This window comes from Asparagus officinalis, chromosome 8, assembly GCF_001876935.1.
Source record: "Asparagus officinalis chromosome 8, Aspof.V1, whole genome shotgun sequence".
Taxonomy (NCBI): Eukaryota; Viridiplantae; Streptophyta; class Magnoliopsida; order Asparagales; family Asparagaceae; genus Asparagus; species Asparagus officinalis.
Genome location: NC_033801.1, coordinates 87,254,169 through 87,272,116, shown reverse-complemented (window position 1 = coordinate 87,272,116; position 17,948 = coordinate 87,254,169). Strand labels below are relative to the sequence as shown.

At 38.3% G+C, this 17,948-nt stretch overlaps 1 protein-coding gene across 1 annotated transcript; it reads left to right on the top strand.

The window, feature by feature from the left end:
* LOC109821477 lies at positions 8,245-12,138 on the top strand. The gene is made up of 4 exons (XM_020387665.1): positions 8,245-10,487; positions 10,922-11,021; positions 11,110-11,798; positions 12,027-12,138. The coding sequence occupies exons 1-4, from the start codon at positions 8,245-8,247 to the stop codon at positions 12,136-12,138; spliced, it is 3,144 nt and encodes a 1,047-aa protein (XP_020243254.1).

Sequence of the window (17,948 nt, the reverse complement as noted above, 5' to 3'; positions counted from 1 at the left end):
TCGGGTTTAATTTTTTCATCCTTTTTTTTTTCTTTGCATCACAGCCGTATCCTAACCGTGTCCATACCCTGTTTGACCGTGTCCCCCCCCCTCTCTTGACCATTGACCCGTGTCGGACACGGATTGACCGTGTCCGACACGTGTCGTGCGCGTGTCGGGCACGAATCCGTGTCCGATTCGTGTCGGACACGGATTCGTGGCCATTGGGGGTGAATCCATGCTTCATAGCTCCTATCATCTTTGCTTTTATCATTTTACTACTTGATTTAGATTTATTCCAACGTATCAAATAGTTTTTGTAAGTAAAGCTATGTTATTTCTATAACAAAACTTTTGTCATTTTTCAATTAATGATAATGCATAGACTACCTACATTATTAAGTAACTACGTACTCATCAACACAAATGCCCATGAATAATGTTTCCATTTGTGCATTGAAAGAAAAATAATAATGTGATGTACGTAGCTCTAAACAAATATCAGTGAGTAAAAATCTACACAATATTTAGCAAATCATATTTTATGTCGTAACATCTTAATTTTGCTAATTTCAATAATAAAGTGACAATTTTCATATCAAGCAAGGCAGAGGCAATAACTAGCTCTGATACCAAATGTAAATCATATCATATATATTTACATGTTCTAATTTCCATATGAACATATAATAATAAAGCGGAAGCAATAAAAACGAGATCGATTAATTTACCTCCAGCCATTGCTTTTGAAAGCCTTAGTAGCACTTTTGAACAACCTTAATTGTAGATTAGTAGAAAACCTTCGGTTCCAAACCCTCACTTCTCACTTTTAGATGGTGTAGAAAATAATATATTGAGAGTAGATTTGGTGACCTTTTATGAAACATATCTTGCTTATTTATACTACTCTAGCCATCATAGAGTGGTGGACAAGATAGTGTAGAAAGTGGGTGGTTTCCAAAGGTGGGGGAGGATCATGGGTAGTAGTTGCCTTGATCATTGGCAACTTCCCACTAAAATGGATCATTAATTTTCCAAAACTAATTAAATATAATATTAATATAATACTATATTTACATATATATGGAAAACGTCTTACCGCTTACTCAAAGGTAACTATAGTGAGTCCTCCATGTTGGATAATTTAACGATCTAGGTATGAAAATTGAACTAGAAAATAACAGATTAAATTACCGTTCACCGTCGAAAGACAATGGAAGTCTTCTCCTCTCTCCTCCCGTAGCCAATGATGGGAATTAGGTCTCTTTTCTGCGTACGCCTACTCATCATGGTTTAATCACAACCGTGGGATTACACTCCGGTTGATCCTATCCTTTAGATATTCAAGATAACCACCCAACTTGATAAACTTGAAACTGTCTAACCAGACCATGTGGTTAGCATCCTGATCCTAACTTGAATCAATGGCAACTTTAAATCAAATCCAAAATAGAGTAGGTTGGGCCACATGGGTTTGTTAGATTAATCAAACCCAACAATCTCCCACTTGGCACAACATATCTCATTTTAATTTTCAAAAAAAATATTTAAATTTTTCAAAAACTTTCAAAAGTCGGGTGCGCACCTATTTATTTTAGAAAACAACTTGTTGCCATGATTCTAATTAGGATAGTTTCCGAAACCTTTTCCTTAAAACAAAAGTACCACTAATGGTTGATCGTGAAAACACTATATGCTCTAATATGGCACAAGGTCACTCCACGGTCCAACCGCTAGTACCACTAATGTTCTAAAGACATTTTCCTTATGGTGGTTTTAGTGGAGTGTAATAGAGCCGTACATCCCTTATGGTCAAATCCGATGTACGCCCTTAAGTGTCCTCTGCAACATACACAAACATGTATGCCGTTCTGAAACTTTTACCGGCATCCGCCATGTGAAAACCATCACCTTTAGTCCAGAACGAAAGCCTCAAATGTGATGCCCAATCACATTCAGCTTCTGCACAAATTTAAGAGTCTCTTTACTTTAACCTTTATGACTCTATGGACCACTATCTTTAATTCGAGTTTCTTTACGATTAACTTGAAACTCTTTACTTTAAACTTTAGTTTTCTTTACTTTAAAATATATATCAAGCAACAATGACCAAGAACACAATGCTTGAAAATATCAAACTGCTAAAAAATTAGCACAATAGTTTCTTTATGAGCTCAAAGCAATCCAGAATATAGTACTTGAAAACAAAACAAAACTACTACGACAACTGAATCTCACTGATCATACAAAATCGAAAGACTCTAAAACACCCATACTGGATACATGTTCCTTGAAGAGCCCTGGAGAAATTCCATTTGTCAAAGGATCAGCAATCATCAACTGAGTCGGCAGATGAGGAACATCAATCAATCCTTGTTCGACCTTATCAAGGACTAACAAGTACTTCACACCGATGTGCTTATTCCTGCTAGAAAAATTCTTGTTCTTTACAAACTGTACGGCTGCCTGATTGTCACAATACAATTTTACTGGTCTCTGAATGGAATCCACCACATTTAGTTCACTGATGAAATTCTTGAGCCAAGAGGCATGCAATGTTGCTTCAAAAACAGCAACATACTCTGCCTCCATGGTGGATGTCGTCACTAAGGATTGCTTGGCACTTTTCCAGGAAACTGCTCCTCCAGCGAGCAGAAATATATAACCTGATGTTGATTTTCTGCTATCAGCACATCCTGCGAAATCTGAATCTGAATAACCAACGACTTCTAGATTTTCAGACCTTCTGTAGACCAACATGAAATCCTTGGTCCTCTGCAAATACCGCAAAACCTTCTTTACAGCTTTCCAATGAGCTACACCAGGATTTTGCTGAAACCTGCTTAATATTCCCACGATATAACTGATGTCTGGCCTGATGCATGACACTGCATACTTTAGACTGCCAACTGCAGAGACATACTCCTCAGAGTTCACGAGCCTACGCTCAACTTCATTTCGTGGGCATTGAGATTTGTTGAACATATCTCCTTTGACAACTGGGGCTTCACCTGGTGCACAAAACTTCATGCTATATCGCTGAAGGACTTTCTCAATATAAGCCCTTTGAGATAAACCCAACAAGCCTTTAGTTCGATCTCTATGGATCTTGATGCCCAAAACATAATGAGCATCTCCGAGGTCTTTCATATCAAAATGCCTCGAAAGAAAATCTTTAGTCTCATGTAGGAGATGAATATCGCTGTTGGCAAGCAATATATCATCTACATATAATACTAGAATGAGGAATCGGCTCCCACTAATTTTAAGGTATATGCAGCGATCGACAGGATTCTCTCGGAAGCCATTTGATGTTATCACTTGATGAAATTTTAAGTACCACTGTCTGGAAGCCTGCTTGAGACCATATATTGACTTTTTCAATCTGCAGACCAGATCTCCCTTAACTGCAAACCCTTCAAGCTGCACCATAAATATTTCCTCATTCAGATCTCCATTCAAGAATGCCATCTTGACATCCATCTGATGGAGCTCAAGATCAAAATGGGCGACGAGAGCAAGAACTATCCTGAGAGAATCTTTCTTAGATACTAGAGAAAAAGTGTCGACGTAGTCAATCCCTTCTCTCTGCTTGAAACCCTTGGCCACTAGCCTGGCCTGGAATCTCTCAATATTTCCTTCAGAATCCCTTTTGGTATTGAAGACCCATTTGCATTCCATCGCTCTAGCTTTGTTCGGCAAAGGTACCAACTCCCAAACAGAGTTCTTTTCCATTGACTGAAGCTCTTCTTCCATAGCCTTTAGCCAATCAGCTGCATGAATGCTGTCTCTAGCTTGTGAGTATGATGAGGGATCATCGGATTCTGGATCAATGCATCCACTTTCTTGAAGATAGACCTCATAGTCATCAGGTATGGCAGATCTTCTGACTCTAGAGGATCTTCTAACAGGTTGTGGCTCTTCTGCAGGTACAAATGTTTCTTGAACTGGAGGAGGAGGTGGAAAGCTATCTGGAAGAGTAGGAAATCTAGAGATGACATCTAATAGCGGAAGCGACTGCTCATCTTCTAAAACTTCCTCAAAACTCAGACCACGATGTTCTGAAGAAGCATTAGGGTCTTCCAGAAACTCAGCATGTTGTGTCTCGAAGAATTGGGTAGACCGAGAAGAACAATAGAACCTGTATCCCTTAGATCTTGCAGGATAGCCAACAAAGCGACACGACACTGTTCGGGCTTCTAATTTCTTAATGTCTGGATTATAAGGTCGCGCCTCTGCTGGACATCCCCAAACACGTAGATGACCAAGACTAGGATCCCTGCCAGTCCAAAGCTTGAACGGGGTCTCTGCTACCGCCTTACAAGGAAGACGATTGATGATATATACAGCTGTCTTCAATGCCTCACCCCAAAAACTTTCAGGCAAATCTGAATGACTCATCATGCTGCGAACAGCATCTTGATAAGTACGATTTCTTCTTTCAGCTACTCCATTTTGCTGCGGAGAACCTGGGAGAGTGTACTGAGGAACAATGCCTTGTGACCTCAAATACTCAATGAAGGGACCATGATTTGTGCCGTCCTGATCGCTTTTACCATAGAATTCCCCACCTCGATCAGAACACACAGATTTAATCTTTCTTTCTAACTGTTTTTTCAACTTCAGCTTGAAAGATCTTGAAAACATCCAGTGCCTCATATTTGTGGTGAAGAAGAAAAATATAGGCATAGCGCGAAAAATCATCTATGAAAGAGATAAAGTATCGCTGACCACCATGAGAGGGAGTGGGAAAAGGTCCACAAATATCTGTATGAATGAGGTCAAGGAGACCTTCACTCCCGGAGGATTCAAATTTTCTCAATTTAGCCATCTTTGACAGAATTATTCTCGAAAACAAAGCTATAACCAGATCCAGAAAGTCTAGAAACTGAAATAAGATTCCTTCTCATAGAAGGTACGTAGAAAGTGTCTGATAAAACTAAGGAAACTCCAGAATCCAAGCGCAGACTGAAAGTCCCAACGAGCTCCACCTTCATAGGCTGTGAGTTTCCCAAAAAAAGCTGCTCATTTGCCCTTGCCTTTCGACTGTGGATTATTCCATGTGATGAAGTTGAAATGTGTACAGAGGCACCAGAATCAATCCACCAAGAATTTGAAGGAACATCAACTAAATTTGTTTCACAACAAACATGAACTAAATCCCTACAAACTGTATTGTACTGTCTCGCTCTAACAGATTCCTCATTCTGCTTCTGGATAAACTGTCTGTCCATCTGTATTAAACCATGGACATATAAATCAAATGAGACCTTTAATTTAATTAACTTTAATATTTCCACATCCAATTTAGGGTTAGAATGGATGGGTCAGAGTGTTTTACGTATGCAACCTTCCACTCTGCGGGACAGGCGGGTGCATCATCTCATCACACCTTTGGGCAAGTGATTTGACATGCTATTCGCCCCCCAAATGTGATATATAATCACCTACAGAACTAGCCTACACAGTGTCAGTTTGATTTGAACACTTCCCCCCAAATGTGATATATAATCACCTACAGAACTAGCCTACACAGTGTCAGTTTGATTTGAACACTTCCTCACCTTTGGGCAATAGGGTTATTCTCCTCTCACTGACATGTTTCAACTATCCTGCACCACTTAAAATGTAGAGGATTTCCCAGACACCTTTGGGCAAGACTAGTAGTCCACCCACAGATAAGTGCAACCTTCCAGTCCAAATGAGAGTAAACTCAACCTTAGAAAATTAGGGTATTATAGGTTGGTCACCTTTGGGCAAGACACTAACCTACTCTACCATAATTTCTAAGTGACTGTTTTACTGATCTTCCTTAACCCCATAGGTTGATCTAATACTGTAGTCCGTTTTATCATGAACCCAAATATTTACCCCACCTGAATTAAGGATATAATCAGAGTAAATCAATTATCTTTATGTGCATACAAAAATCTTTATGAATTGTCCAAATTTCTGTATTAAAACTTTATAAAATTAAAATAAAAATTGTATAGTTGAAAAGAACACAAAATGATCTTTCCAACGACGTTATATAACACAATTAATAAAAGATATTTAATTATACTAATTAATTAATTATAACCCTAATAAAAAAACCTAACTCTAATCCCACGACCCAAGACCGGCCGCCTTCACCCAAAACCCTCCGCGGCCCGAGTCCATGGCCATGGCTGCAAGATCTAAGTTCTAGATCAAGGGTATAGTTGATTAAATAATAATAAAAAAAGTTCCGGACAAAATCAACTATGCCAAAGATGAAAAAAGTTCAAGGGTATAGCCATGGCTGCAGTCGTGATATTTTAACTTTCCAAAGATGAAAAATCAACTATACCATTAAGGATCATGTGCAGCAAAGATGAAAAATCAAGATTGACCGCTGCCATGATGAAATCAAAGTTGTCCGCAGCAAAGATCGGGTGCAATTTGACGGCAAACAAAAGTTTTTTTTTTAAATTAATCCGAAAAAAAACTTTAATTCTAGATCAAAAATTCATGCACAATCTGTGCTCTGATACCACTGTTGGATAATTTAACGATCTAGGCATAAAAATTAAACTAGAAAATAACAGATTAAATTACCGTTCACCGTCGAAAGATAATGGAAGTCTTCTCCTCTCTCCTCACGTAGCCAATGATGGGAATTAGGTCTCTTTTCTGCTTACGGTTGAGAGGAGGGACTCCCACCCTTTATATAGATATTTGTGATTAACCCTACCCATCATGGTTTAATCACAACCGTGGGATTACACTCTGGTCAATCCTATCCCTTAAATATTCAAGATAACCACCCAACTTGTTAAACATGAAACTGTCTAACCAGACCATGTGGTTAGCATCCTGATCCTAACTTGAATCAATGGCAACTTTAAATCAAATCCAAAATATAGTAGGTTGGGCCACATGGGTTTGTTGGATTAATCAAACCCAACACTCACTAGTAAAAGGATGCCCAGCCCCAACGGGTGTATAGAACCGTTGGGACTGGTTTAACTTGCCCCAACGGTTTAGACCGTTAGGGCAAGTTAATTTAGCCAAAACACATCTGGAGGGAAGTTTCCCCCCATATTTTCGTCAAATAAAAAAAAATTCAGAAACCCCTCAAAACCACCGTTCCCTTTCTCTCGCCCGTTCTCTCTCTCTTTTGCTCTTTCTCGATCTCTTGCTCTCTCTCATCAGAAACAAGAAATTACCACCGTTCTCTCTCTCGCGCCGCTGCTGTCGGAGTTCGCTGTCGTCGGAGTTCGCAGCCGCGCGCCGTCGAGCCTGCATCGAGCCCTGAACTAGGGTTTCTGTTCTCTCTCTCTCTCCGCTGCCGTCGGAGTTCGCTGCCGTCGGAGTTCACAGCCGCGCGCCGTCGAGCCTGCATCGAGCCCTGAACTAGGGTTTTTTGAACTCGCTGCTTCCGTCAGAGTTCGCTGCTTCCGTCAGAGTTCGCCGCCTCAGTCAGAGTTCGCCGCCGAATCCCATCAAAAAACCCTAAATCGGAGTTCTTCCTCATTTTCGCCCCAAATCCTCAGTTTACCGCTGCTTCCTCGGGTAATCTTTTCAAATTAACGCTAGCCTTGTTTATTTTAAGCTAATATTTTCTATATGGTCCCAATTGGCGTGCTATAGTTTGACTGAAGATTCAAAGTTTGTGTTTTACTTGAGGATCAATGGTCTTAGTGTGATATAGAAGAAAAAATAATTCATAAAACCTTTTTAAAATTTGCAAGATTGGGAGCTCTTTGCCTTTGGTTCTACTTTACAAGTCTGGTTGTCTTGTTGTAAAAATTTCAGGGTGGGGGGCAATCTGAAATAAATTATTATGCTTTGGTTGAGGAAGGGTGGAAAGGGGATACTATGTAGTAGTTGTTGGATCGTTGATGATTACCTGTTTCTAAGTGTTTAGGCTGTATGAGATACATTAATTGGTTGGTGATTGTTATGATACACGGATTCTGGTTATCTTTATTTTCAGCAGTTTATTATGCATGCGCAGCTTTTTTGTGACCTCTTGTGCATGTGGTGATGTCAATTTGAACTTGCAGTTCTTGCTGAGGTGAAATATTTTTGTTTCATCTTTGTTTAATGTTTACTGATTCTTTCAGGTCATGTTTAACCTGAGAGTTGTTTCATGAGAGGTTCTGACGATGGTTGTAGATATAATAGATCAGTGTGTCGGTGTTCTCCCTTGCAAGTTTTTGTGTGCCTTTTTTCCCCTCCTCTCCTGGCTTTGACTAACTTTGACTAATTTATCGCTAACTTTGACTAATTTAGGTTGGTATGGCACGTGACTATATCGGAGTTAAGGATTGGATGTATGTGAATCGTGAAAAACGCACAAAGCCTGAATTCATTGAAGGAGTTGCCTCTTTCATAAATTTTGTGCGTGAACACGATAGGATCCAATATGGGATGATTCTTTGTCCGTGCAGTCATTGTGGGAATAGGATGCATCGTAAGGAGGAAGATGTAGAACTTCACATTGTTAAGCATGGTTTTATTAAGGATTATACAATTTGGGTATATCACGGAGAAATCGTAGCTCCTAATATTGTCGATAATGAAGAAGAAGACAATGAAGAAAATTTATTTCCAGAAGAGGAGATGGAGGAAATGATAGAAGTTGCTTTTGGTGACTCCAATCATGCTGAAGATGATCATCCTTCCGGACAAGAACATGTAGATGAGTATGAGAAGTACATGAAAGATGCCAAAAGACCAATTTATGAGAATGCAAAATATTCCACACTATCATGGTTCGTTCAACTTTTCCAGATTAAATGCCTAAATAAATGGAGCAACAAGTCATTTACGATGCTTCTAAAATTCTTGAAAGATTCTATGCCTCTTGGGAACAATGTGCCTCAGAGCTGGTATGAAGCTAAAAGGATAATGTCAGATCTGGGTTTGAATTGTGAGAAGATTCATGCATGTCCTAATGATTGTGTGCTGTTCTGGAAAGAAAATTCTAAACTGAAAGAGTGCCCTAACTGTGGAGTTTTTAGATATAAGAAGAAAGCACATGCTAATAAGAATGACATACCAGTCAAGGTGGTACGATACTTTCCTGTGACACAGAGGCTGCAGAGGCTCTACAGGTGTAAGAAGACAGCGGTGGCAATGACTTGGCATGACCGTGCTATTCCAAGTGAACATGGTAAAATGAGTCATCCAAGAGATTCGCCAGCATGGAAGGATTTCGACAAGTTGCACACAATATTTAGTCAAGATCCCCGTAATATTAGGCTCGGATTAGCTAGCGATGGTTTTTGTCCCTTTAGTTTTAATGGCAATCCGCACAGTACATGGCCTGTTACAATGATGATATATAATCTTTCACCGTGGTTAGCGATGGATCAATCATACTTTCTGATGCCTCTTCTTATTGATGGGCCGAGTTCACCGGGCAACAATATCGACGTCTACCTTCGACCTCTCATCGATGAGTTACATTCTTTATTCGTTGATGGTGTAGAGACATATGATGCAGACAAAGGGGAAACATTCACAATGCGTGCAGCCTTAATGTGGACAATTAATGACTTTCCTGCATATGGAATGCTATCAGGTTATTCCGTACACGGTTATAAAGCATGTCCTTACTATCATGTCGATACATCATCGACATGGTTGCCCTTTAGCAAAAAAATCTGTTATTGCGGTCATCGACGTATGTTGGAAGAAGATCATCCTTATAGGGATGATGATGTTCACTTTGATGGTACTACAGAGCATAGAAAGGCTCCAGCCCCCCTATCCGGAAAGGACATACTTGCTCAGTGGAATGTTTATGGAAATATAACTTTCGGAAAAGTAAAGGAAAGACAGGAAAGACCACAAGGATGGAACAAAAAAAGTATTTTCTTTGAATTGCCCTATTGGGAGACAAATACCGTGCGTCACAATCTAGACGTGATGCACATTGAGAAGGGAGTATCTGAGCACATACTTAACTTGCTTCTTTGTAAAGATGGAAAATCAAAAGACAACCTCCAAGCTCGGAGAGATTTGCAGCACTTCAACATTAGAAAAGAATTGCATCCTGTACCTAAAGCTGGTAATCCGGGCAAATTTGTACTCCCTAATGCCGTTTATCATATGTCAAAATCAGAAAAAAAAATGTTTTTAGAGGTATTACATGAGTTGAAGGTTCCCACAGGCTTTTCAGGATCATTTAATAAGAAGATAAAGACTGTGAAAGGCAAGATCGATGGGTTGAAGAGTCATGATCACCATGTTATTATGCAACACCTTCTCCCACTATCCCTAAGGACTTCTCTTCCAGAATCCGTTGGTTTAGTGATCAATGAACTTTGCACATTCTTTAGAGAATTGTGTGCTAAAAATGTCGATGACAAGGAGCTAGAAAAGCTAGAGAAAGCGATACCTTTGATATTGTGCAAGCTTGAGAGGATTTTTCCACCGTCGTTCTTTGATATCATAATCCACTTGATTGTTCATCTTGCAAAAGAGGCTAGACTTGCAGGACCGGTACAATATAGGTGGATGTATCCTATAGAAAGGTAACTTTAAATTTCCATTTGATGCAATAGATATAATTTTTATCTTCTACATTATTGTGTTTAGTAATTTAATGTGAGTTTTTGTAGGTACCTTTTGACTCTAAAAAATTATATACGAAATAGAAATCGGCCAGAGGGTTCTATTATGGAAGGTTATCTCTTGGAGGAAGTAACAACATTTTGTTCCCGTTATTTGGACGAAAATATATAGACAAAGCTCAATAGACCTGTGAGTATTCATGACGGAACATATGGCAAACCAACTTACACGACAATGAGACTCACATTTATTAATGATATACATCGATTTATCATCCTCAATAGCATATGCCTCGAGGAAGTTAGAGAGTAAGTATGTTTTATATTAATTGTTATACGTATGTATATATAAAATAATATGATGTTAATGTTATAACAATTCATGTTGAGAACAGAATTAACAAGGATGAATTACGTGAAGAGCATCCTAATTGGAATGTTGAACGATTGGAAAAACATCATCATGATAATTTTTGTAGCTGGTTTATAAAATATGTAAGATTTTCTTTGTCAATATTTATGTGTCATTATCTTAATCTAAACTTGTATCTTTATATAATTACCACACAAACTGTTTTGTCAGGTCCAAGATCCAAATGTAGAATTAACATTGGATAAGGATTTGAGATGTCTATCTGAATATCCGAGCCGAGAGGTTGCATACTACAATGGATTTGGTGTAAGCGGGTACAAGTTTGAAATCAAGGAGAGAGAAGAATCTCGGACCACCCAGAATAGTGGAATTGCGGCTATTGGCACTGAAGGAATAATTTACTATGGGTATTTAGATAGAATACTCGGTATTCGCTATCCCGGAAGAGCAAAACTAATTTATTTATTCAAGTGTGTTTGGTATCATACAAGAACTGGACATGGAAAGTGGAGAGAAACATATGGGACTTGGAAAGATGAATATGGATTGACTAGTGTAAACACTAATCTTTTTGAGTTTGAAGATGAACCGTATATATTCCCGGAACAAGCATTTCAAGTATACTACTCAAAGTGTTTGAAACATCCTGGATGGAGTGTTGTTTGCCGATGGAAGCCTAGGAATACTTACGATGTCCCACAATTTGTAGATGTTGACATAGAGGACAATCCTGAGACAGATTCTGATGATGAAGGACTTAGATTGTTACAAGCTACTATTTCTATAGACCCAAATGAATCTCAGGTTGAGCATGAAGTTTCATGGGTTCGGAATGATTTTGAACATGAAATCATTGTAGACATTCCTACAACGTCTAAGGAGTCTGTAAAAAGAAAAAGGTAGTAATCACAAACAAAAATTCATATACACATATGTTCACTTTGTTACATGTTCACTATATACATGCATGTACATGTTTATACATGTTCACTATATACATGCATATACCTGTTGTTTGAAGGTCTCTTCTTGTTTTATCATGGCCATCTTCATGTAGTCCTTGTCATACTGTTTCAGATATCTGCCCATTGAAATTCTCAGACTTTGCTCAATTCTTCTGTCCTTAGACTTGTTGCTAGATTTCTTGAGAAGCTTCAGCAGGTTCCTATAATTAACCTACGTAAGTCCACTGACTCTGAATCAGAAACAGTGAAACTGGAATGGAAAATCCCCTTCTGAATTAATCTGTTCACTAGAAAAATCCACTGATATCCTTATGACAGTTGATCATCTAGTAGGGTTAACACCATCGACAGAAAAATGCAGACATAGAGTAGTTAGGTATTGTATATTTTCTTCATAATTTTTCTTTAATTAGGATTATGCACTGAAGATGGAGCACCTTGTTCCAAATTCAGAAAAATGAAAATACTTGTGCTACTTCTAGCACTTGGTCAATAAACTCTATTCCTTGCATATATCATTGAGCAATCAATATAATTTATAACACAATTAAATTTGAGAGAACACCATGAACTTCTTCAAGGAAAACCCATCAAACATCAAGAAAATAATACAATGTATTGCATGCATACATTGTATTATATAATGCTTGGTTGGGTGGGCAATCACAATAAACTTGATTATATGCATTTTTTATATGTACATGTTCACTATATACATGTATTGCATGCATCTCATATATATATATATATATATATATATATATATATATCCCTAGCTTTCCAGCATCTACCCCTAGTATTATAGCATCTACATCCATGGCCGATGATCATTTACAGACCCCCCTTACAGGTTTGTAAATTTTGATTTTGATTTTATTTTGTACTATAATTGATTTCTTGATATGATTACACATTTATCAGATGTGGGTGAGACTGATTTGCAGACCATCCTTACGCACTCTATACCATCTGGACACTCGACGGGTTAGTATCATTTAATGTATTGATATTATATTGCATATTATTTTATTAAACAATACTTACATAATATTCTTTTATTGTCTAGTTGGAGGGGATGCCTCTGCATCCACATCAATAGCTCGTCCTCTACACTTGAGAAATTATCGTCCTAACCGTGCTGCTAAACGGGCGGCGAAGCGTGCTGAGAATGCCGGAGGTATGTAAGCCCAATTGGAGAATATGTTTAATGACTCGAATATGTTTAATATACTCCTTCTCAGTATAAAACCTGAGATTTTTGGTCCTTGAACAGATTTATGACTCGAATATGTTTAATATATTCTGCATGACTTATGAAATTAAAGGCTGTATACACATCCTGTCTTTATTAGACTATATCAAATAGATCAATGATTTAAACCTTAAAATGAACAAGACTGGTCCTCCATAACTTCTTAAAGTATGAAGAGGAATGTCAGTTTCTCCTTATACCACCCACTGTAGTATAACTAGGAAGATCCTTCAATTCTCCAAGGGCCTCAGTGTCCTGCAGCAAAGAAAAAGAAAAAAAAAAGAATGCAGGAAAGTGAAACAAGAAAATGAAATGAAGTAATGTTCAAGCTGAAAACCATACATACCTCGAAGGTATTTGGGTAAAATTCAGGTTTATCACTTGGCCTGAAAGGAAGTTTATTATGATCTTAGTCTCTGAAATGAAATGAAGTAATGTTCAAACTGTAAGGTTGCATGCAAACTAGTCTTTAGCTACATATCTGAAACACAGCACAAAGAGCTTTCTGAAACCAATTGACCTCTCCAATTTCTCCATCCTACGTACAACTTTATAACATGCATTATACAACTACAAAACTTTGATGCAGGTTTGCCACGGACGTCCAAGAAGGTTCGATCTTCAAATAAAGCCAATCGATTAATGCCCGATCCTGAGAAGAATGAACCAGCATTCCTCTTGCACTTTGATGAGTACTTCCGTGTTACAGGCCCTAATGCTGAGAGATTTGGACAGTATGTGGGGCAAAAGAGCCGCCAATACATGGACTTCCCACTTTATAAGAACTGGGGTCCGGATCATGAGCGTTCGTTTGATAAGTTCTTTCTCCAAGCCCAGGTTTGAATACAATTTTAATCTATTTCTGTCATTACAAAACTAGCAAGATCTTATTCAATATTCACGTAAAGTGTTTAATGTATTTTTTTTGTTAAATATGCAGAAAGATTATGAGTTTTTGCCTGTAGATCGTTATTGTCCTCTTAATATTCCTGCTATACATCGAGGCGTGAAGATAAAGATGCAGGAGAGAGTCCGAGGCAATCGAAATCAGGTAAAGAAGGAGTGTTATGAACTGTGGCTGGAGACTCCCCAAGAGAAAAGAGAGGATCTTTTCAAGACAGAGGTGTTCGAAGGGATCGATAAAAGATGGTGGGACGACCTCTGCAAGTTATTTTCTTCTAATAGGAAGCAGGTATATGGTTAACAAATAATTCAATGATTGGCATGTGCTTATTTTTGGATCACAATCTAAATCTTACATTTTTGTGCAGGCGGAGGCAAAAAGAAATAAAGATAATCGGGAGTCAAAGAAGCGAGGTTGAGCAACCTATACGGGTGGCTCGAGGAGTATGGCTCGGGCAAAAGAGAAAGTGGTAAAATTAATCTCAAGAGTTTTAAAAAATGCATTTATTAATTTATGATACGATATCTTATACAAATTTATGTTTTGGTGAATTACAGAGAGCTCGCATCGAAGAATCGGGTGGCAGTTCAAGTGCATTAAAGGAGTATTTAGGTACCCATGCGACTTTAGTCGATCCAGGTGCATTAAAGGAGTATTTAGGTACCCATGCGACTTTAGTCGATCCAGGAGCTGATACATATTCATGTACATATCCCGACACCCAAACTCAAGAGCCATGCGACTTTAGTCGATCCAGGAGCTGATACATATTCATGTACATATCCCGACACCCAAACTCAAGATTATTGTGCAAGTGTTATGCTTTTGACTAATTGAAAATTTTTTCTTGAATATGCTTATAATAATATTGTCGACTTAATATTTGAATACTTTATGTGGTGTAGGCTCGGGTGATCGAAAAGGCCAAAGCATTAGGGGTCGATCGAGAACCCAAATCTACTGCAATGACCACAGTCTTAGATGATGTACATGGAGGGCATCATGGTGGTTATGAGAGAGGTTTGGGTAACGGTGTCACTAGATTTTATTTGAAGACTTCCTCCACTCCGACCTTCGCTACTCCTCCTGATGTGCTTCGTGAGATGGCGGAGCTTAAGGCCAAGATGGAAACTAACCCAGCTTGTACGTATATATGGTTAATTAAATTAAATTAAAAGGAATAAATTTTGACGTGAGTACATGATAATAACAATGTTTTTAATTTAGGAAGCTGATTTCAGAAGTTTATTTCTCACATTGCAAGATAGTTTATCATATATAAAACTCACGATTATCTTCAAAAGGGAAGTGAAACTGATCCTAAAAGTATAATGTAATATATCTGACTTTTAAAAGGGCAAGAAATCTGGTTCCAAAAGACATCGAACACTGTAATTTTTTTGGTAAAAAGTAGTTTTCCGCCCTCCGTTAATTCATTTTTGATGTACATAACCAATTCACCATAGAAATAAGTTGCGTATGAGCTGCCTGTTGTCCCTAAGAACCTGATATATTCGTTGATGCAATTGGATTAAAGTAAATGAAAACATGGTTTAAGTTTGCTATTTTGTTTTGTACTTCAGCAATAATGGATTGACTTTAAAGCCCGCAGACTTTGTTCTCTCTTTCAAAACGATACTATACTTGCTAATAATATATTAGGATGTAGAAACACACACAAACATCATAAAACTTCAATCCCTTGGTTGGCGTAAGGCTATGATGTCTTATTTTAGCCTTTTTCTGCTCCATTAATACACATAAAAGTTGGATATGTGACGCATCACTATAATATTAGTCGCTTCCAATCCTAAGTTGCTCTCCTTTTCAATGATTTTATTCTTAGTCTTCGGCCCCATCTCTTCAACATTTCTCATCAAAAACTTCACTGACATCACAATTGTGCTATTACCTGTTCAGCATCAAGATTCCTTGCACCCAACAAGATGACAGATCTATGGTTTTTTAATATTCAGACTATACATTGGGGATCCATATGGTACTAAGATCACAAAGTGGTTAAATTACTCTTGGTCGGATTATTCGTCAAAGTGGTTAAATTACAAATTTGTGTGAGATTCATCTGAACGTGCCCTCTAAATATCATTACTTATACTTTACAGGTTGATTATCATACCGCTCATCCACCTTCTGTTGTTTCGGCTACTCAATCGGCTTCTGCTCAGCCTTCTCCTGGTGCTCAGGGTTCGGCTTCTGCTCAGCCTTCTCCAGATGCTCATGGTTCTACTTCTGCTGCTCAGCATTCTCCTCAAGATATTTCAACACAAAATCATATTACAAGTCGACTGGGGGGCTTGATAAGGGGCTTAACGCAGGAGGGTTACGGCGAGGAGGACGTCCGCAAGACTTTTGTTGATTTTCTTCAATTTAGTCAGCAGTGACATGCACTTTTAAGATATTTGAGACATTGTATTTTGGATATTCTTTATGTTTGTGATTTAATTAGTTTAAAAATTACTACTCGCATTTCATTTTAGTAATTTTTTTGTTTTGGCTTATAATTGCGTATGGTAGTGTTAGGATCTTGAATTCATTTTATGATATTTATGTTTTTGGTTGTATAATTGCATGGGAATATTGCTATGAACAGGTTGATTAATATTGTTATGAATAGGTTGATAATGTGCACAAATAGTGCATGTTTTTTGAACCGTTGGTGCTGATAAAACAACCGTTGGGGCAAACTTTGCCCCAACGCAAATTGTCCCAACGGGTTTTTTCTTTGCCCCAACGGTTCTAACCGTTGGGGTCACTATCTACCCCAACGGTTTGAACCGTTGGGGCTGACCTCTTTTGTACTAGTGACTCCAGTATGGAATCATCAACGAATTTACATGAGTAAAGTCGCTTAATATAAGCAACTAAAGTATTTCTCATTGTCTCAATACAAGTAGCTTTCTAATTCAAGTTCTAAGCATAAGGTTCAGTGATTATAACTTCCTAACAACTTCCTAACGATGTAGATCCTAAACTTCTTTATGGCTCTTTTTTTTAGCACTCACACCTTCTGAAGACGGCGTTCCCCCTCGTCTCATTTAAGTAATTTTTTCAGTTAAACCCAACGGCAAGGCAATTTATTATCATGCTATTCCATTTAACATCATACTATTCCCACGTGTCATCTCAAATTAACTTGGGAATAATGTCCTAATAAAAATTGTTCAGGTGGTACAAATGACTAATCCTCATACTATCGAAGAAGTTAACCATTTACCATCCTTTATTAGGACAAATTTTCGAAAGCAACCCTTTTGGGTTTTTATTTGCAAAAAAAGACCGGGTTTGAAAAAAATTGTAAAAACCGACCTGTTTTCAGCCCAACGCTGAAAACAGGTCGGTTTTTGTAAAATTTTGGGAAACTTCACAGGAGTTCAACTCCCGTGAAGTTTAGTGTATTTTTAAACTTCACGGGAGTTGAACTCCCGTGAAGTTTAATTTCTTCATAAATCTTCGCGTGAAGATTTATGAAGTGGATGAAACTCCACGGGAGTTCAACTCCCTGTGGAGTTACAAGGAAATATTCCCAGAGAGCCGCTCTTTGGGAATATGCCGCTGGTAAACATCCACAGGGTTGAACTCCCGTGGAGTTGGCTGCCTATAAAACACGACGTCGTGACACCAGTCCGACCCCAGCCCGATAAACCCTAGCACTCTCCAGGTCCCGCCAATCCCGCGCCGCCCTAGCGCACGCGACCGCCGCCGTCGGCCTCCAGCGCCCAGACCGCGCCATCCTTTGCGATCGCCGGCGTTGTCAGATTCAGCATCTCAGTCTCATTTAAAAAAAGGTAAAATCTTCCAAAAAAAATTATACTCTCTAATTTTTGTATACTCTCACTATTTGATTGTGATTACATGTAAAAATCTAAATTTTAGAATTTAAATGTTAATTATTTACGAATTTTGTGAA